Consider the following 23,128-nt stretch of genomic DNA (forward strand, 5'->3'; position numbering starts at 1 on the left):
TTTTTATCCTTTTTCCCATAATTTTTGAACGCTATTCTACAGTTGTAGGTCAAACTAAAGTTTACCAAAAATTTTGGCACGTTTTTCGTTTTGGCTGACACATTTTTTGTTCTGGCACCCACTTCAGCTGGCGCGAGGGATTTATCTGTGATTGTTGCCAGCATCAACTAAAAGATAAATCCCTCGTGAGAGCGAAAATATGAGAGCGTAAGCAAAAGATTCGTATCAATCTAATCTATGGCTGTCTGAAAGAGAACTAAGGTTCGGCCAAAAGTTCGTATGGTGTATGGCCAAAGCTGCGAACAAGATTGCGGAATGTTCGCGGAAATGTTCGTGTCGTGTATTTGGCGCTTAACCGTATCGTAGCCAACCAATTGGTTTTTGGTGTACCGTCGTAACGATAAACAGCTGATTACGTTAGGGATACGACTACAGCGATACGCAATACGGCACCAATGACTTCCGCTTTAAGCTGGAGACATTGGTGCTTATCGGTAACCGTATCGGTAACCTTTTAACAGCTGATTCGACCAACCTTAAGAGAATCAATGCAATCGATTATTGGTGCCGCTAAAAGCCTTCCGCGATTTACAACCAGATTGACTGAATTTTATGTGTGTTAGTGCAGTCGGGTGGCTTCGTGACACACGTATTTGTTGTCGGCTACACGTTGATGAAAATCAAAAATTTTTGATTTTTTCATTTGACGCTGGCTTATTTGATAGTCGCGGGGTGTGATTGACAAAACGCAGTGTTGTATTTAGTTTGTGTCGACATTCAAAATGAACAAGTGCGCGGAAGAACTGCAATTCATATTAAAATTTATTGAAAATTATCAATGTTTAACAGATTTATGGAATGTAAAGCTTTTATTATTATTTAATAAAATTTTTATTAATTTTTTATTATTTAATAAAACTGCTGTAGTTGCAAGTAAAAAAAAGTCATCACCCGATGACGGCATATTCACGTCCGAACGCTACGGTTTCTCAATGCAAATGTTGATTGATGGCTTTTTATTTGATAGTCGCGGGGCAAGCGTCAAATACCCGACACGCACACATACAAAAATTCAGTCAATCTGGTTGTAAATCGCGGAAGGCTTTAAGGTCGTAACCGTATCGTAGCCAACCAATTGGGTTTTGGTTAACCGTCGTAACGATAAACAGCTGATTACGTTAGGGATACGACTACAGCGATACGCAATACGGCACCAATGACTTCCGCTATAAGCTGGAGACATTGGTGCTTTATCGGTTACCGTATCGGTAACCTTCTAACAGCTGATTCGACCAACCTTAAGAGAATCAATGCAATCGATTATTGGTGCCGCTAAGGTCGTAACCGTATCGAAGCCAACCAATTGGGTTTTGGTTAACCGTCGTAACGATAAACAGCTGATTACGTTAGGGATACGACTACAGCGATACGACATAAGCTGGAGTCATTGGTGCCGTATGTAAACCGGTTAGCGGCACCAATAATCGATTGCATTGATTCTCATAAGGTTGGTCGAATCAGCTGTTAAAAGGTTACCGATACCGTTACCGATAACACCAATGTCTACAGCTATACGGCTTTACTTAAATACATAAATGCTTGGCAGCACTGTTGCGTTATCAAATATTTTTCCATTCTGTTTTAGTTTCAACTTTCTGCGTCTTCAAATATTTTTCGTACTTTCGAACTTGGTGTTAATTTTTTCCGACAAATCGTTTTTTGATGTGAAATAGCGCGGAAGTAGGTTCTTACATAAAATTGTGTAGTGAATTAAAATTCCAAATTAAAACCATAATGAAAAGTGTCGTCGGATCATTTGGACCCTGGCAGCAGAAGCGTCAGCTGGGCCTCGGAGGATTTGGTGAAGTTTACCTGTGGCAAAATATTGCGACTGGACAACAGATAGGTATGTTGTTGTATCAGTGAACAGATAGTTATAGTGTTTAATCATGAATTGTTCTTGCTATTTATAGACATACATATCTGATAATAATACATATGTTAACCAAATAAGCACAACATGCCAATAACTTACTTATTCTGCAAATTAGGCAGATTTTTATTAACATTACGAACAGAAATATATTTGTATGTATGTATTTACATCTGTAAAATACCACAAAAGCGAGGCTTAGTCATCCTACAAATTCCCAGAATTTTTAATTTTTCTAGGTAGAAGTTTGAGGGGTTTTACTGATAGTGGAATATGATCAGCGTATTGCTGGTGCGCGTTTTCAATGGCAGATATATACATAAGTAAATGATATTTCAATGAGTCGCTGACCGTGCTTATTGCAAAATTAGCTGTATAAATGTTAAATACTTCATTCTTTTTGTATAAGTCTATGTGTTCATAAGCGATGTAAAATATATGATTTGGAGTATTGTGACCATTAATTTACAAAGAAGTTATGACGTCGATACGTCTGAATAAGTTTTTTTATCTTTATCCATACGTTTAGATTTGTTGTAGAAAATGGGAAAGTCTTGGCATCACGCCAAATAGACTAAAATAGATTTGTGCTACCATTTCGTAGAACAAACATTCAGTAGGACTAGCATATGCCTCCATACTTTTGTATGTAGCCGTCATAAGCGCTGCAACTTCTTTCATAAAATGCACTTGGTGTAGATATAGGTACATATGCACTGAATAAATTTAATTTCTGTGATTTTACTTTAAGGGTTCAAATTCCCACCAAAACTTATAGGGATCATTGCCGGCGTGAATCCGCGATACGGATATTAGCTGCTCCAGTTACATTTACGGCAATAGGTTCGTAAAAACGACTCGGTTTGCCCCTTTAAAATTAGATGATGGATCATCTTTACTGACTTATTTGTTTTTGAAAAATATGTTTCCCAACTACCGGCGCGACACCCAAAACTATAAAAAACTGGCGGCGGCGGGTCTGGTAGACACACTATAAATTATCCTAGGATCCTAAGTCTTCGTCTCGCGACTGCATCACATTCCTTCAGGATGTGTTCTGCAGACTCTTCTTCGACATCACAGAATCGACAGAGGCTACTAGCCGATATGCCCAATTTATGCATATGGCTCTTTAGCCTACAGTCACCTGTGAGTATACCTGTTAAAATCCTAAGGCTACTTTTTGGGATGTTAATCATAGCCTTATATCGCTTTTAGTTGTACCCTCCTATTTGGCCTTTGCATGCCGAAGTCCTGGACTTTCACACCAGTTCTGCTCTCTGAGGCACGCCTCCTTTTGTCTAAACTCCTCCCTTATTGTATGTGACCCTATTGGCACCATAGGCTCGGGTCCTATTGGCTTTCCGGCCGCTGCCAACCTGGCAAGCTCGTCCGCTCGCTCGTTACCATCTACTCTGTGTCCAGGTACCTATGCTAGACGGATGGTGTCATTAACTCCTAGACTGTTTAACCTCTCTACGCACTCAAGGACTGTTGATGATTTAATCTCAACTGAAGATAATGCCTTGAGTGCAGCTTGACTGTCGCTGAGTATAGCGATTTTCTCGTTGGTATATCCCCGCTGTAAATTTATCTCTGCAGACCGGCTTATGGCGACCACTTCGGCTTGGAAGATGCTCGGATGGTAGGGATATTTTGGTTCTGGAGCCGAAGATCCCCGCTCTATGTCTATGCAGCACTGCTACAACAACAACAACAACAGCTCCTATGCCCCGGTGTATTCGAGCCATCGGTGTACCATATTATAGTGTGTTCCTGGTGAAGTGCTTCAATCCTGGAGGTACGTACATTTGTTCCCCAGCTCTATTTTAAAGCGCTTCTCAAACTTAATTATCTTCCTCGTATCATCTCTGGGAAGTTGGATAAGTGGAATCTGCTCCTGCAGCTGCGCCATGCTCCGTGACTGTATCACTTTGCCTCTTCCACATCCCTCCTTAGCTATGTTTACTAAAGTACTCGTGGCTGCCTTCTCAAATATTATATGTAGAGGCGTTAACTCAAGCAGCACCTCTATTGCTGCCGTCGGGCATGTTCGCATGGCTCCCGTAATGAAGACACACGCTAAGCGTTGAAGCTTGGTGAGTGATTTTTGTACGGTCACCATGGTTGTCCTTGATGCCCACGCAACTGCTCCGTACACTATGATAGGTCTCACTATCATAGTGTACATCCATCTTAGGATCTTTGGGCTGCATCCCCAGGATTTTCCTGCAATACGTCTGCACACCATTATTGCTCCTGTGGCCTTTGATATGGTGTTGTCGACGTGTTTCTTCCATAAGAGCTTAGAGTCAAACGTGACTCCCAACAACAACCTAACTAGGGAGGCACATATTACTTCGAGCCATCTTCAGTCTTGTATTAACGATAAAGACACTCCCCGAAGGCTTTGGGGAGTGGCCCGGATATATGTAGAACCGGTACGTTCCGGTAACAAAGCACCATTAAGGTAGATGTTGGTAAATTTGGGCAAGGCAGTCGCTAAAAATTGATTTATACTCTCTTCCGTATCGTTATAATAAAACAATCATCTGACCGGAATTAAGTTATAATTTATACGCACTTTGAGATAAGCTTGAAAATTAATATACTTGTTAGAGTGACCCTTCTTGTTTTTATGGAGAAAAGCAGCCTCGAATAACTTTTAGTTAGCCTTATTTAAAATTTTAAAATTTATGGCCAACTGTTGGAGAAGATAATCCCAGTAGCAGATCTAATATGCGATTTACCTTCTATTATAAGTGTGCACAAATGCTGGCGTATGCTGACGGTATTGATGTTGTTGTTGTTGTAGCGATAAGGACACTCCTCGAAGGCCTTGGCCTTTACAATTGCGACGTAAGTTTGCCTTCTCTAAAGATAGAGAGGCAAACAATAGATCTTGCGGTAAATGAGGACAAGACGAAGTACTTGCTGTAATCCAAGAAAGAATCGGCGCATTCCAGCCTTGGCGTCCACGTCACTGTTGACGGATATAAATTCGAGACTCTGAAGGACTTCGTCTATCTGGGAACCAGCTCTCTACTTTGCCCTGATGTATGACTCGGAATAAAGTGCGGTGTCGAAAGAAGATAAGATGGCTCTTGAAGTTAGGTATGCCAGTCATAAGAGGCGACTAAAATACTGGATTTAAGGGGTTTGTGTAGCGCAGCCATTTCAGATTGCCAGCGCAATACATAGCTTCTCCAAACCCAATTGTCAACCTTACCTATCCGTGGAGAATCCTGTTTCATTAACAACTGAGGCTCTGGCGACCCCGAACGCCTCATGGATCTAGGGGGTTGGAGGGCGTTATGGCCTAGAAGGTCGCATGTGGTCATAACAAATCGTTCCCGAGATGTTCGGGCTTGGTACCGGAACGTATCGGATCTCGATCCGGCAAAGGACCATCAACTCGATAACACTCCCCAAGGCCTTCGGGGAGTGTCCTTATCGCTACAACAACGGAAGAAACATGGTCCTATAATGATGAGCTGCATCAGCTTTACGCAGATATGAATATAGTGGAGCGAATAAAAGCCGAAATGCTTCGCTGGCTAGGTCATGTTATGCGAATAGACGAAGGCGCTCCAGGCAAGACACCGCAGTTTGGATGAAAAAAAGAAGATATTTTAGCAAGGTATATACAAAACATTTCAGACGAAACTTGTGGATAAGAAACTGCAGTTTTGTGACCTTTGTCTTGATTACCGGCAGCCGGTATGTGTATCCGAAAATAAGCAATAGCAGTGCTAATGAAAAACTTTTCCAATTTGAGAAACACCTGCATATCTCCACAGCTTGAGACAGAGGCCGCAAACGCTTTTCCAAACATGGGCCATCCTAATGTAAGTGTCACTACGATAAAACAAAAAAAAAAAAAAAAATTGTGTATGGTATGCACACGTCATAGCAATGTTTGCTGCAATTTTGAATTGATAAGAGTTGTTTTATTCAAATGTACATACATACATATATGTACATATACTTGGGTAGTACTGTATATGTATATGTATATAACAAGTAAGGAAGGCTAAGTTCGGGTGTAACCGAACAATACATACTCAGCTGAGAGCTTTGGAGACAAAATAAGGGAAAATCACCATGCAGGAAAATGAACATAGGTTAACCCTGGAATGTGTTTGTATGACATGGGTTTCAAATGGAAGGTATTAAAAAGCATTTTAAAAGGGAGTGGGCCATAGTTCTATAGGTGGACGCCATTTCGGGATATCTCTATAAAGGTGGACCAGGGGTGACTAGAATGTGTTTGTACGATATGGGTATCAAATGAAAGATATTAATGATGGGTTTAAAAGAGAGTTGTATATGTGAAGGCGTGTTCGAGATATCGACCAAAATGTGGGCCAGGGTGACCCAGAACATCATCTGTCGGGTACCGCTAATGTATTTATATATGTAATACAACGAACAGTATTCCTGCCAGGATTTCAAGGGCTTTTCATTCCCCTGCGGAACTTTTTCATTTTCTTTCACTTAATATGGTAGGTGTCACACCCATTTTACAAAGTTTTTTCTAAAGTTATATTTTGCGTCAATAAGCCAATCCAATTACCATGTTTCATCTCTTTTTTCATATTTGGTATAGAATTATGGCATTTTTTCATTTTTCGTAATTTTCGATATCGAAAAAGTGGGCGTGGTCATAGTCGGATTTCGGCCATTTTTTATACCGAGATAAAGTGAGTTCAGATAAGTACGTGAACTAAGTCTAGTAAAGATGTATCGATTTTTGCTCAAGTTTCGTGTTAACGACCGAGCGGAAGGACAGACGTTCGACTGTGTATAAAAACTGGGCGTGGCTTCAACCAATTTCGCCCATTTTCACAGAAAACAGTTATCGTCATAGAATCTATGCCCCTACAAAATTTCACAAGGATTTGTAAATTTTTTTTCGACATGTTTAATGCCAATGTAATCTAGACAAATTAAATGAAAAAGCCACGCCCATTTTGAAAGTTTCTTTTATTTTTGTATTTTGTTGCACGATATCATTACTGGAGTTGAATGTTGACATAATTTACTTATATACTGTAAAGATATTAAATTTTTTGTTAAAATTTGACTTTAAAAATTTTTGTTTTTACGACTAAGCAATTTTCTATGTTTCGGGAGCCATAACTCGAAGAAAAATTAGTTGAGAATAGAACCATATGTATGTATATGTATTATTGCGCAGCCTTGTAACACTATTAAGCACACAAAACAAACAAGAACAGCATTTCAAGTGTACAGCTGGGTATGTAATGTCCGGCTTCACCCGAACTTAGACTTCCTTACTTGTTTTTATTATTTTTTGTTTGTGGAACCGGTTCTCACTATGGTCCCATTTCGCTCCCGGTTTTGATACGGAATCGATTCCGGCTTCGTTTGGAAATTCGGTTCTGATTTGGCTCCATTTTTTCTCCCGGCTCCGGTTCCGATATGGGTTCGATTTCGATTTTTGCTTCGGTTCTATTTCAGGTTTCCGTTCGGGTTGATGTTCAGTTTCGGTTCCGGTTCCTGCGTGGGTTCGATTCCGATTTTTACTCCAGTTTCGCTTCAGGTTTCCGTCCCGATTACGGTTTCAGGTCGGTTTCTCACCATTCCTTTTCTCTATAATCCTTTACTTCACGTTTCCCTTTCTTCATCTCCCACTTTTTTCCTTTTCTTTCCCTTTTCTGTCTATTCGTTTTCTTTAATTTTCTTTCCTTCCAATTCCTTTACTCAGATTTCCTTTCCTTCTTCCGTAACCGGGACGATAACCGTAAGCACCGTTATCATCGTCCATATCAGTGGCGTCATCACAAGTATACTTTTTATACACAGTTGAGCAGAGCTCACAGAGTATATTAATTTTGTTCGCATAACTGTACCCCGTAACGGCATAAACGAATCGAGATAGATATAGACTTCTTATATATCAAAATGATGTGAAAATGTGAAATGAAAAAAGAAATTCATTTAGCCATGTCCGTCAGTCCATCTGTCCGTAAACGCGATAACTTGGGTAAATTTTGAGGTATATTATTGAAATTTGGTATGCAAGTTCCTCGGCACTCATCTCATCGTTATTTAAAATGAACGAAATAGGACTATAACCACGCCCACTTTTTGATATCGAGAATTTCGAACAACCGAAAAAGTGCGATAATTCATTACCAAAGACGTAAAGCGATGAAACTTGGTAGGTGGGTTGACCTTATGACGCAGAATATAAAATTAGTAAAATTTTGGACAATGGCCGTGGCACCGCCCACTTTTAAAAGAAGGTACGTACCAAGTTTTGCAATCTGTAATTTGCCATCTGAGTATGTAATGTTCGGTTACACCCGAACTTAACCTTCCTTACTTGTTTACATTTAATTTAATTTTCACTTTCTGCTTATTAACTTGATCTTGTTCTTTTATTTTCGTTCAGTTTGATTAACTTATTTGGTTCTTGTTGTTGTTTTTCGTGTAATTATAAATGATAAATGCTGACCATCCTTTGCCAGATGTGGATCCTCTACGTTCCGGTAACAAACGCCATTAAGGTACAACTCGACCTTCCAGGCCATCCCGCACCATCCCCCAGTTCGTGAAGAACTTGGGGTCGCCAGAACCGCGCTTGCTAAAGAAATAAGATTCTAGTAGGTGAGGCTGAAAATTTGATTGGAGAAGCTAAAACTTGCGCTGGCAACCCCTCCAAATTGTTGCGCTTCACAACCCTCGGGTATATTCTAAGCCATCCAACCGGCCGTGGGAAACTAATTTGGTGTCTGATTGCGCTTATATGAACTCAGCCATATCCATGGGTACACATTACTCTCAGACATGGGTACACATTATGGATACCCTATACATTTTTGGTGTCAAAACCGCACTTTGTCATGTTGTCCTATATAAAAACCAAAATAGTGTCAATTTCATCCTCTTGAAGTGCTAAAAAACTATTCTAAGAATTATAATTAAGATAGGTTGGGAACTAGCCACAGTGAAATTACCCAAAAAGCACTTGTGATAATTGTCATCGCCAAAGACATAGTCTTTTAAAAGCAGGCAGTTGAACTACTTGGGTAAGCGTGTAACTACATCGTCTCTTCCAAAGTACTTAGTATTTTATTAATTCTGTGTTTATAAACAAATCACACAATCGCAAGAAAAGGGATTCAATGGAGAATGTTTAGAAAATACTTTAATTGCCTGTATTCACACATAAATATTATTATTGTAATTCACTTGGATTGAACGTGCTGTTCTGGCTTTTGTTTACAGTTATGGTAATAAACATTTATCCTAATCGCATCTCGAGTTTCAAATTGTTTTTTTAAGTAATAATGAAACATACAATATTGAATGTGTACAGATTTTGTAAATAGGGCATACATAGTGTGTGTGGGCAAAGGCATACATAAATATTCATATGACTGATTAAAATACATTTTTTTTTGGCGAAAACAAATGTCAAATGATATATGGGCATCGTTTACCATAATGCAAAGAAAACAAGTAAGGAAGGTTAAGTTCGGGTGTAACCGAACATTACATACTCAGTTGAGAGCTATGGTGACAACATAAGGGAAAATAACCATGTAGGAAAATGAACCGAGGAAACCCTGGAATGTGTATCAAATGAAAGGCATTAAAGAGTATTTTATGAGGGAGTGGGCCATAGTTCTATAGGTGGACGCCATTTAGGGATATAGCCATAAAGGTGGATCAGGGTTGACTCTAGAATGCGTTTGTACGATGTGGGTATCAAATGAAAGGTGTTAATGAGTATTTTAAAAGGGAGTAATCCTTAGTTCCATAGGTGGACGCCGTTTCGAGATAGCGCCATAAAGGTGGACCAGGGGTGACCCTAGAATTTGTTTGTACAATACGGGTATCAAAAGAAAGGTGTTAATGAGTATTTTAAAAGGGAGTAATCCTTAGTTCTATAGGTGGACGCCGTTTCGAGATATCGCCATAAAGGTGGGCCAGGGGTGACTCTAGAATTTTTTTGTACGATATGGGCATCAAACGAATGGTGTTAATGAGTATTTTAAAAGGGAGTTGGCCTTAGTTCTATAGGTGGACGACGTTTCGAAATATCGCCATAAAGGTGGACCAGGGGTGACTCTAGAATGAGTTTGTACGATATGGGTATCAAATTAAAGGTATTAATGAGAGTTTTAAAAGGGAGTGGTGTGAAGGCGTTTTCCAGATATCGACCAAAATGTGGACCAGGGTGATCGAGAACATCATCTGTTGGATACCGCTAATTTATTTATATATATAATACCTGCCAAGATTTTAAGGGCTTTTTATTTCGCCCTGCAAAAATTTTTCATTTTCTTCTACTTAATATGGTAGCTGTCACACCCATTTTATAAAGTTTTTTCTAAAGTTATATTTCGCGTCAATAAAACAATCCAATTACCTTACCATGTTTCATCCCTTTTTCGTATTTGGTATAAAATTATGACATTTTTTCATTTTTCGTAATTTTCGATATCGAAAAAGTGGGCGTGGTCATAGTCGGATTTCGTTCATTTTTCATACCAAGATAAAGTGAGTTCAAGTAAGCACGTTAACTAAGTTCATTAAAGATATGTCGATTTTTGCTCAAGTTATCGTGTTAACGGCCATGCGGAAGGACAGACGGACGACTGTGTATAAAAACTGGGCGTGGCATCAACCTATTTCGCCCATTTTCACAGAAAACAGTTAATGTCATAAAATCTATGCCCCTACCAAATTTCAAAAGGATTGGTTAATTTTTGTTCGACTTATGGCGTTAAAAGTATCCTAGACAAATTAAATGAAAAAGGGCGGAGCCACGCCCATTTTGAAATTTTCTTTTATTTTTGTATTTTGTTGCACCATATTATTGCTGGAGTTGAATGTTGACATAATTTACTTATATACTGTAAAGATATTAAATTTTTTGTTAAAATTTTACTTTAAAAAATTTTTTTTTTAAAAGTGGGCGTGGTCCTTCTCCGATTTTGCTAATTTTTATTAAGCGGACATATAGTAAGAGGAGTCACGTTCCTGCCAAATTTTATCATGATATCTTCAACGACTGCCAAATTACAGCTTGCAAAAGTTTTAAATTACCTTCCTTTAAAAGTGGGCGGTGCCACGCCCATTGTCCAAAATTTTACTAATTTTCTATTCCGCGTCATAAGTTCAACTCATCTACCAAGTTTCGTCGCTTTAGCTGTCTTTTGTAATGAATTATCACACTTTTTCGGTTTTTCGAAATTTTCGATATCGAAAAAGTGGGCGTGGTTATAGTCCGATATCGTTCATTTTAAATAGCGATCTGAGATGAGTGCTCAGGAACCTACATACTAAATTTCATCAAGATACCTCAAAATTTACTCAAGTTATCGTGTTAACGGACGGACGGACGGACCGACGGACATGGCTCAATCAAATTTTTTTTCGATCCTGATTATTTTGATATATGGAAGTCTATATCTATCTCGATTCCTTTATATATGTACAACCACCCGTTATCCAATCAAACTTAATATACTCTGTGAGCTCTGCTCAACTGAGTATAAAAACGAAAATATTACTTAGCCAACCAGAGGATTCCGCAAAGCCTACCAAAGGGACGCAACCAACAGAGAAAAAAGCCTTTTGAATTGCATGAAAAAATTGCTACTTTAGGACTACTTAAAGGAGTCGAACTCCATTTTCACATATAATTTCAAGAAAAAAAATAGGACTTATAAAATTATCCGAAGATATGTCAACAAAGGTGAATGCATTTCTTGCTGGCTTTTCCCTGCTAATTTTTCTGCCTGTTTTTCCCAGCTAGATGCAAAAACAATAAAAAAATACTAACATCAGCTAGATAAAAATTGCAAAACAAAACATTCTTATGAAGTGCTTTTTAGGTCTCTTTTTTATACTCAGCGTGCTTTGCACATAGAGTGTATTAACTTTGGTTGGATAACGGTTGGTTGTACAGGTATAAAGGAATCGAGATAGATATAGACTTCCATATATCAAAATCATCAGTATCGAAAAAAAATTTGATTGAACCATGTCCGTCGGTCTGTCCGTTAACACGATAACTTGAGTAAATATTGAGATATCTTCACCAAATTTGGTACACGAGCTTATCTGGACCCAGAATAGATTGGTATTGAAAATGAGCTGATAACCACGCCCACTTTTTATATGTATAACATTTTGGAAAACACAAAAAATCTGATTATTTAGTAAATAACAAGCCAATCTAATAAAACCGCACTGCGTTTTTTTTGCGCGTACGCAAACAACCGGCGTTTTTGGCCCTAACCCAAATAAGCATGCGTTGCGAAAATGTAAAGCATGTGTGCAAACGTCAAATCTAAATGTCACGCAGAACAAAAATTGGATATCGAGTTAGGTTTTCACGCATGATTCAATCAGAAGAGGTTTGCAGCCATTTTGCTCCCAAATCGAATTGACATCCGTTAACTGTGTTGTTTCTTTGCGATTTTCGAAAAATATTAGTAGTAAAAATAGGAAGCATTCAGTTTACACCTACCCGATAAGTACTGAACTGCATAATTCCTTAGAACATTTACTTTAATTTTATTATTAATTTATTAACTATGCCATGATCTATTAGTGTGGCTGAACATAGGTTTTATGAAAAGTACGGACACCAAGGAATCGTGCACTTTCATAAACCTATGAACATACGAAACCTAAACCACTTCAAAATGCATCGTTCAACGTCAAAAACTCGACTAGTAAATCGATTCACGTAAAAATGTTAGTAAATAATGGAGATGCCATAACGAAATATTGGTACATTGAGCATGTTAACTTATTCATTCCGTATGTTCGGAACATTCGTTTCCATTTAAGAATTTGGGGAATCGGTTTATATTTTGAATATTATGTATATTCGGACCTCGTGCGGTAGTATCAAACGAACGTGTTCCGAATATTCTAAATTAACGTTTTATCCGGAACACTTCAATAAATACTTAACGTAAAGGAGCTTTCCGAAATGTCAGAATTAAATACTCCCTGTGTAGCAGGAACGCATAAAAGCTGAACTCTTCTGTCAAAGTCAAGACCGGAATATAAAGTTCTAAGACAATAAGCCATTTTCTTTTAGTTTTTTTTGTCAGACTATGTCGGCTGCGTTTTCAAATCGTCCTATCTCAAAATATTTTTCAAAAACTTCCCATTATTAGAATTAGATTGAAGAACGCCTCACAATGCTTTTCATTAACTCCCTCTTATATAAAAATGCATTGAACTTATGCTCATATAGGGAGTTTTTGAAACAAATTTTGATATAGTGTATTTTTGAATAAAATTCTAAAGCAACATAGCTCTTTATCAATTCACGAAATATTTATTAGAAAATGAATTATTTCCTCCAAAACCTGTAGGCATTTACAAATTTATTATCAGTACTAATATACTACTAAAAGTACTTTTCTACTACAATTTTCGCTAAAGGGGATTTAATTATTACCCGTTTTCCTTACTTCGTAATAGCAACCCGTCCAGATTTTTCAAATTTCTGCCGTCATTGAAGAACAAACCTCTAGTAATTGAATCATGGTTTTCACGCAACAAATTCAATTTGGGTTGCTCTCATACAAGTTGTATGTGCATGAGACATTTTTTACAGAAAATGATTTGCTTGCTTGCTTTATATTAGGTTTGCATCTTATACACCTAGAATGCTGAAATTTGACATGTGGACTGATATTGAGACTTGCTAAAAATTTGAAAATTTTTTTTAAATGGGCATGGCACCGCCCACTTGTGATAAAATCAATTTTACAAATATTATTAATCATAAATCAAAAATCGTTAAACCTATCGTAACAAAATTCGGCAGAGAGGTTGCTTTTACTATAAGGAATGCTTTGAAGAAAAATTTACGAAATCGGTTAGGGACCACTCCCACTTTTATATAAAAGATTTTTAAAAGGGTCGTGGACGAATAAAATAAGCTATATCTTTGCAAAAAAGAGCTTTATAACAATGGTATTTCATTTCCCAAGTGGATTTATAACAATAAATAGGAAAAACTTCAAATTTTAAAAAATGGGTGTGGCACCGCCACTTTTTTGTCTAAGCAATTTTCAATGTTTCGGGAGCCATAACTCGAAGAAAAATTTACATATCGTAACAAAATTGGGTACACATATTTTCCTTATAGCAGAAAATATTTCTAGTAAAAATGGACGGGATCGGTTAAAGACCGCGGCAACTTAGATATAAAACAAATTTAAAAGGGTCGTAACTTAGCAAAAAATAATTTTGAATCAATGACATTTCACTTATCATGTTTTATTGTAAGAGGAAATGGGGAGACATGTTTTTTTTAAAACGGGCGGTGCCACGTGTTATGTAGAAAAGTAATTTATGTGAAATGAAATGTGCAATTGAAGCTCACGCTGAGTATATAATATTCGGTTACACCCGAACTTAGACACCTTTACTTGTTCACTCTGTATTTGTAGCCCCCCACTGAGGGTATTTTGAGTTGGCTGCGTACCAGTGATCCCTATATCTCATGTAAATATACACATTAAAAGGTTAAGGGCTGACAAGCTTAGAACTTTTAAAAAATCGTTTTCCGGAAAGACGGGCTAATACCAGAAAGTGTTAGTACTGGAAAGTAGCGTACATATATTCGGCTAAGGACTGCTCACATCCAAAACACTCCCCTAAACCTTTGGGGAGTACTCTTACGGTTACAACAACAACATACACGTGATAACTGGCCTTTACGTAGCCTGATGCTACATTATTTTCGGCTTCGGTTTCGGTTACGGTTTCGATTTCATTATTTCTAGACATTCGATTTTGATTTACTATTTTATTCCGCTTCCGATCTAGATTATGATTTCATCGAAATACTCATTTACACTTTGAATTTAGTTGACGGTGTCGGCATCCGTTTTGATGCCAATTGCAGATACAGTTTCGGTTTGAGTTTTGATTTTGATTTCGTGTACGCCTTCGGTTGGCTTTTGGTTCTACCTTCGGATCCAGTTGCAGTTCTGGTTTTTGTGCCGGTTCAGTTTCACATGTCGTCCCAGTGTCGGTTTCAATTTCGATTTTATTCCGGTTTCGATACCGCTAGAGCAGTTTTTTACAATCGATAATTCGGATAAACGACTAGTCGAGTAGCAACTTTTCCATTCAGCAGATATTCGTTTTCAACATAACGGTCACTATTCGAATATTGACGGTTTTGTAAATAATTTGTTTTTTTTTTTCATAAAAATAATGCCGATGAAGCAAAGTACAAAATACAAAAACCACGTATTTTCAAATCGCAGAACCCAATGAACAATTAAAAAAAATCTTAGATATTATTTCTAATTGCTGTTTTTATGTACAGTTCCCTTTTTCGCTCTTATTTGGAATCCAAATCTATAAATCAAGTTTTGGTTGTAAAGTTGGGGATTCGTGTTATTAGCGAGCTTTGGACATTATTAGCCGTAGTGCTTTTGTTTAGCTATATTTTATTAAAAGAATTTGTTAAAAATAAACGATTGTGCGCACACAGAGAAATCTATTTGTACTATGGTACTATTGTGAATATTTGATTAGCACTAACACTGCATTACCGGCAGTTGCCAGCATTCGCCAGATGACAACGCAAGAGCATGTAAGTTTATAGATGTTTGATTGATAGAATAGCTGATTTCTGTTGATATTTGATATGAGACTTTTATATTTGTTGCGCAAGATGCGCACGGGTCCGGCTCGTCTATTAAAATAGTTGCGACTGTCACTAGTCGAATGCAAACTACTAGTCGATTTTACTAAAACACTTTTGCTAATTGACTAATCGGTTGCTCGAAGAGGTCTGGGTACCGGCCTATGTTTCGCTTTCGGTTTAAATTTCAATTTCGATTCTATTACTGTTTTGGTGCCGCTTTCGATTTCCGTTCCGGACTCTTGTACAAACTTCGATTCCGTCATCGGCCTCGGTTTTGGGCTTAACTCCTTTTTCGATTCCCTCTACGGCTTAGATTCCGGTTTATATTTCGATTTCGGTTACGGTGGAGGATTCAACTCTGACTTTAGTTATGTTTCGGGTTTCGATTTCGGATTCAGTTCCTGTTTCGGTTGTGAGCTCAAGTCTGACTTAAGTAAAGGTTTTCGGATTTCGATTCCGGTTTGGGTCTGGCTTGCCGGTTTCCGTTTCCTTTACGGATTTTGCTTAAAACTTTTCCTTTTCCTTCATTTCCCTTTATTTTCGCCTCCTTTCCTTGCTTTTCTTTCTTCATTATTGATGTAAAATCTCGGGTTGTGTGTGGTTTTTGAACTTTTTTCAATGTAGTACACTTATAAAAATTAGTATTTTTGACGGTTTAAAATTCATAAATAATTTCTTTTCAGCCACAAAAAGCTTAAAAGAAAATCCAAATCTTAGTAAGGATGAGATAGACAAGCTTAGGCAAAGATGGGAACAGGAAAGTAAATGGATGGTGCAATTGCAGACTCCGTACATTGTGCGAGGTTTAAACGATCAGATCGATCAACACTTCATAGCTTACTTAATAGAACAGCATGCCTGGCGTCCGCTACAGCCCATCGTTATGGAATACTGTAATAGTGGTGATTTACGCGCACAATTACAGCTAGTCCATAATATTAATGGGTTGGTCGAATACGAGGTACGCGAGGTATTGCATGCGTTGCGGCATGCGATCGAATTCTTACATACCAAATGTCGCATCGAACATCGAGATCTCAAGCCAGACAATGTGGTGATACATCATGCGGACGGACGTCGTTTTTATAAGGTAGCTTTGAATTATGCATAATATATGACTTTAGTAATATAAAACCTCAATTTTATCATTTTAGCTGACTGATTTTGGCTTTGCACGTAGTATTACTGAAAACACGATGCTAAAAAGTATTGTTGGTACGCGAAATTATGTCGCGCCTGAGGTTTTAGATACGGCTGAATATAAAAATACTGTCGATTATTGGTCAACGGGCATTATTGCCTATGAATTGATCTGTGGCAATTTACCTTTTATCCCACAGCATCAGTTATTCGATATAGTAACGAATATAAGAAGAAAACCACAGGAATGTATTGCTATCACAGAAGAATATCCTGAAAAGAAATTTATATTTCAGACTCATATACCAGTTGAAAATCGTATGAGTAAGGTATTTTTGAACAGCATTGAAAAATGGTTAACCATAGCTTTAGATCAAAATTATCATACGCGCGGTACGCGACCATCATCACAAAAATCAAACGAACGTATACTCACCTTTTATACAGAAATTGATGCTATCTTGAAACAAAAGATATTGTCTGTATTCTGCTTGTCAACTTTAACATTATACACATGGCAAATTAGCACCGAGATGATGCTTTTGGAGTTTAGAGAGTTAGTTAGACGAGATACGGGCATACAAGATGTATTTTGTATATTTCCAAGCGGTCATCCGAGACCAATGCTTTCAGCCACTTATAAACCAATAGATTTCTACGTGGAAGAATGGGCGCATAATCGTGACGGCAATAGCCCGCCAGTAATGTTATACATAACGGGATCCAGTGATGAATATATTGAACCTCAACCGCAAATTCCGCCTTGTATAAAGAAATGTTTGAGCACAAAAACCGAATTACCCACGTGGGTTTTGGAAGCTTTAGAGCAAAGTACACATTATCTGCTTAGTAATGAACAATTTTATATACAAGCTTTTATCAAAGGCTTAAAAGAATATGCTCTAACTATGGAGCATGACATTTTACAATATGACATAGCTAATAACGACAACATGTTACAGCAATATTTTGATGCCCTTACCGACATGAATGGTCGTATAGACCAATTCTGCATGAATATTGATGCAGCAAAGCAAGCCTGCGAATCACGGGTAACACTTGAAATTTCGATTTTAATACATTTGAATGTTAAACAATTATTTCTATGGTTTTGTTTATTCGTAGTGTGGAATCAAGGAGTGCTTTGATGATTGGCAAAGAAAATCTGAGAAATTAAACAATTATTTTTTAACCATACAAAGCTTGAAAACTAAAGTCAACCGATATTATAAATCGGGTCTGCGACGTGCCAAAGAAATGGCGTTGAATCCAATTTTGGATGAGCTTAGCAAAAAGGATGTCTATAAACTGTAAGTTCACTTATACATTCAATGACAAAAATCTTTTTCTTACCTTGAGGGATGTGAACTGAACTGCCCCTAAAATTTAAGCATATTTTGAGAGAAGTTGTCTTTCCTTGAAACTCACATAGGCTTACTTAGACCAAAAAAGTGACCAAAGAAGCACCAATTAATGAATATTTATTTTTTATACCCATTATTCGATACTCACACTTGTTATTAACTAATTTTTTTTAAATGTACAGAACTTTATTAATATATGTACATAATGTAATTACATTTTCAGAATCGAATTTCGACGTCATCTTGAAAATGTACAGAAGAAAGGCAAAATAAGCTATGAGCAGCGTTTAGAGACTTGCCGAACTGCTGTGTACGAGTGTTTGGAACAACGAAGGAAATTAATGTCGAGCGAGCATTTGAAATATGCTTATTCCACTATAACATCAGTACAAAAAGAATTCCAAATAGTAAAAGGAATTGTCTACAAAAGCATTCAACAATTAATTGAGCTGCGCGGCACTTTAGCTCAAAGCACTATAGATTTGCATAAGCAAATATGCGATATTTACAATGGTACTAAAACGCAACGTAACAACTTGTTACAAGATGGCGCTTCATCAATGCTTGCTAATGGCCACGATAATAATAGTATTCACGAACTCTTCCAATATCCTATGGACCCGCTAATCGAAGAAGTCCATAACTTGATGACAAAGTAAGTATTTTTAACCAACATTCTCGATTTTGTCGAGAGAAGTGATATTATTTAAAGTAAAGTTTTCTGAGATAGGATGAGATGAAATTATGTTTGCATATCAGATGGCATGGACGATATGTCTTTAGCAGTAAGAAGAAATGCGATTAGATGAGATAGGACTGGTTAGATGCGACATATATATGGTGTAGTTTGGTGGGAAGTTATGTCAAAGATGAAAGTCGTATGTGAAATTAAGAGGTGTTATCAAATGAATTGGTGAAAGGAAATGCAGTTGCAATGTAATGTGATTTGAAGATAGTAAGAGATGTTCTGTTATGACGAAGGGAGACGAGGCATAATGAGTTAAAATCAGGTGAAACAAGCAGTACGCTCACCTACCGTGCTAAAGATTTTTGGTTCAAGAGCCGGGAAAGGTTACATCTTAATACTTTAGAAAAAAGTTCTCCTAACTTGGTCGCCCTCTTCCATGAAAAGTTTCGTAGCAAAAATTCACCGCCCTTTCAGGTGGCGTTCGGAGTCGAATAGTAACACTTCACAAATTGGAAAGCTTGGCTTTCACGCCAAGTTATTATTATCAAGATGCACGGTAAAATGTAACGCGCATGATATCCTCAAGAAGAGGTACAGGATATAATACGATGTGATGTGTGGTCAAGGGGATTCAAGGGGTTGATAAGCGCAATTTACAGTTTCCGCAACCCAGTTGTCAACCCCAAAACCTTCGAGGAGTGTCTTTATCGCTACAATAACAACAACATGTGTGGTCAAGCGTTGTGCAGAAGTGCGATGTCATGTTATATAACGTGAAACTATGAGATGATGTTAGGTACGATTTGATTCGATTTGACCATGTGAGTTTGATGTTACGGTGGTTGTGATGAAAACGATAAAATCGATTTGATTAGGCGAGGTGATAAAAGTATGATGTGATGAAATGTCACGACATATTCGACTTGATTAGATGGTGATCTTATCTTTCTTTCGAAGCGACAAAAGCATTTTCTGAAGGCTTTATGGCGAGTTATCGATGCTCATGGTCATTTGTCGGGAATTGATCTGGTACGCTTTGAAAACTAGGACCATTAAGGCTAGTATCCCGATCATTCCGATATCGATTTGATATAACCACATTCATCTTTTAAGTCATCCCATCCCCTTCTTCCGTGAGAAAATTAAAAACTAGATGGTGATGGAATGTCACAACATTTTCGATTCGATTTCATCAAACGATATATGTAGGTGTAGACTGATGAAATGGAGTGACATATTAAATTTGTTTAGGTGTGTTGATATGGGTACGATGTGATGAAATGTCACGTCATATAATTAAGCGATGTGTAAAGTCATTAGATGAGAGGGTATGCGATGTATGATATAAGATTAGATGCAGTAAGATATGGACGTAGTAAAATGATATGCTGTTATCTGACTGGATAATAGATCAAATGAGATAAGGAAAAATGTACCATGTTGTGGTATTTAATATATAAATCACTATTTAATAATAAGCACTATCTATTTTTATAAAATATTTTTATTTAACCGCTCCTAAAAGTATGTTACAAAACGTTTTTAAATATTTCAACCGAATGAAAATTTTTGAAAGACAATATTTTACAATTGAAAAATAAAAATTAACAAGAACAAAAAAATTCAATTTATTTAAAGTAGGTACATTTAAAGTTGAATATAAATATAACCCTACACATGTCAATTCAGGTGATGTGGCGTTCAACTTTTTTTCCTAATTTTTGTTTTTCAAGGAAATCATTTGATTTTTCTATTGCAGGATGGACATTGATGAAGATATGTGGAAAAATGATGATCTTCCAACTACAATAGAGCCGTGACTTTTGCCGGGGTTTCATTGTAGAACCATATTTGCACCGTTCAACAACAAGTTTAGTGTGGAATGATACCGAATAAAGATGAAATACTTATTATCGAGTAAAACTTTGTGTGCTGTGAAGATTTAAAATTTTAAACTTTTTAAGTAGCTAGGGTATCTATACCAAAATTTCACTACAAATAACTTCATGAAATATCTCAACCTATTAGCACTTACGAAATGGGCGTTTTTGAACTTGGAATGTTGCAATAAGATAGCGTTTTATATATCGCTATGCGATTACAACCATTTTTTTGTGAGAGCCAAGAGTCTGAAATATTCTACAAAATTACTCATTGCAAAAAATTTGTTATAAATACCCTAACATTATAAGTTCAAACAGAAAATTCTTGTTTGGTTCTTATCCTGAGCTGGAATCATATCAGGCCAAAGAAATTGCCTTGAAATTGTTACACAACTTTATATTTAAGCAAAACATGACTGATTGTGATAACAAGTTTATATTTATATGCTAGACTGGGTTAAGAGAAAAGTTGCAAAATACCGGCCCTAATTTGCTGTTTACTTTGAGAGCGTATCGAATTTATTTTTATGTTATCATTGCTAATATAGACAACATTTTTTTCTGTTTTTGTTTTTTAATGTGCCATTTTTTTCGCATTGAGAAGCCCTATATAGCCTTCTAAGGTCCTTTCGAGTTCGGAATTAGGTTTCATCTACTTTTGTCTTCTAAACAGGATCTTGCTACTTGAAGTATGCATCTTACTTCACCAAACTATGATAAAGCTACTATTTGAAAAGAAATGTAGAGCTCAAAGAAATTAGAAGGAATTATGGAGTTTATCAAGAGCAAAACAATGACATCACTATTTCCAAAAATTATATGCCAAATAACAAAATTATAATAAAATAAAAATATTGCTGAATTAAAACGACACCATTTGTTTAACGAGACCCCCTCAATATGAGGTTTAAAGCGAAGAGTGGCCTTTGGCAACTTTTATTCCGAACGGCGACCGACCCAGTCGAGTGTTTAATATGCATGAATAATATTTATAATAATATAATATTAATAATAATATAATGTTAATAATAATATAATGTTAATAATAATATTATGTACATAGGCTTCTACAGCTACGCTGTTAATTATTCTAGTTTTCTTTTTGCTTTGTTGCTACAAACGATATGATTATTTTTTATATCAGTCACAATCATGTAAATTTAGTAAATTTTTATGTATGTACATATGTTAGCCCTGTATATATTAAGTATGGATCAGCCAGTTTCAAAAGCGGGCAATCGAAATTGTTAGAAACTAAGAAAAAGCGCCTATCGTGTGTCTGTTGCTTTGCAACATACGTATTTGACTATTCTTGATTGAATATTCGATTTGCAACTTTTTTAAATTCATATACTTTGATATTTTAGAGGTTATACCTAGACCTGTTGCGAATGTTTGTTTTTACATCTGGGTCTACTTCGATATTTGTCAAAGTGTATTTGCCTACTTAAAATAATTTCGAGTGTATGTTTTTGCATGTGACAAAATCTTTAAAAGATTTTAAAAAACAATGTGAAAAATCTTAAAAAACTGTAATCAAGTTCATTTAAGATGGTGCCTAATAAACCAAATAGACAATAATAGTCATGTAAGTCATCAAAACTTATTTGAGAACTCGTCTTATATTTGTATACTTTTGATACAAAAGAGGGATCGATAAGAAAACAATTAAGAGAATAAGGCTCAAATAATGACCTCCAGAAATTTTTAGCCTGTAATGACGATTTCTAAACAAACATATGCTAAGAATAAGTAACTTACTACAAAAAAGGTTGTATTTGTAACTATTAAATAAAGCTGTTAAAATGTGTGTATTTTCCAATCCACTTATTTAAGCCTTTTGGCCAATGTTCTCAAAATCATCCACAAAGTTATCGTTTTCTCTACTATTATTATTTATTTACTTTTTTCAACCTTTTTACTAATACAATGAATTTCGTCTCCAAGAAGTAAAAAACAAGGTTTTTATTTTTTTGCATGTTTTTGTACAAAAACAATTTGAATTTTAAAATCTTTTGTCGTAAACTAATTTTAACACTTTTTATTTAATAATAATACAGGCCGACAAAATGAGACCGATTTTTTTGACCATAAACCAGACCATACTTTCCTAAAGGTTTTCGATGCGCTGAATTCAAATCTGGACGCAGAATTGCTCTATCACGTCAGGATTTTGAGATATCCTAACCTAAATGTGCAAAAAACACCGTTTTTGCCTATTTTTGAGGTTATATATAAACGACAGATTTGTTTTTTATAAAACACCCATATCATCTTAAAAAAGAAGTCTTTCTCTTACGAATGGCGTTGAGTTTGCTCAAATATCTTTTTTTTCGCTAAAATGGAGAAATTTAAAGACCTGTCGTTAAAATATAACCTCAAAAATAGGCAAAAATGGTGTTTTTTGCACATTTAGGTTAGGATATCTCAAAATCCTGACGTGATAGA

The 23,128-nt window shown here is 36.5% G+C and overlaps 1 protein-coding gene across 1 annotated transcript; it reads left to right on the plus strand.

Annotated features, from left to right (window-relative positions):
• Positions 1-1,654: 1,654 nt before the first annotated feature.
• IKKbeta (I-kappaB kinase beta) lies at positions 1,655-22,502 on the plus strand. Its single transcript, XM_067757927.1, has 6 exons — positions 1,655-1,906; positions 16,289-16,695; positions 16,760-17,797; positions 17,871-18,055; positions 18,333-18,764; positions 20,557-22,502. The coding sequence occupies exons 1-6, from the start codon at positions 1,795-1,797 to the stop codon at positions 20,615-20,617; spliced, it is 2,235 nt and encodes a 744-aa protein (XP_067614028.1). The 5' UTR covers positions 1,655-1,794; the 3' UTR covers positions 20,618-22,502.
• The last annotated feature ends 626 nt before the right edge of the window (positions 22,503-23,128 follow it).

This window comes from Eurosta solidaginis, chromosome 1 (genome assembly GCF_040869045.1).
Source record: "Eurosta solidaginis isolate ZX-2024a chromosome 1, ASM4086904v1, whole genome shotgun sequence".
Taxonomy (NCBI): domain Eukaryota; kingdom Metazoa; phylum Arthropoda; class Insecta; order Diptera; family Tephritidae; genus Eurosta; species Eurosta solidaginis.

Bases quoted from the DNA above. Each gene is read 5' to 3' on its own strand.
- IKKbeta (XM_067757927.1), top strand. From the start codon at position 1,795: ATGAAAAGTGTCGTCGGATCATTTGGACCCTGGCAGCAGAAGCGTCAG. The intron at 17,798-17,870 runs GTAACACTTGAA...GTTTATTCGTAG, and splicing joins AGCAAGCCTGCGAATCACGG to TGTGGAATCAAGGAGTGCTT. The intron at 18,765-20,556 runs GTAAGTATTTTT...TTTCTATTGCAG, and splicing joins GTCCATAACTTGATGACAAA to GATGGACATTGATGAAGATA.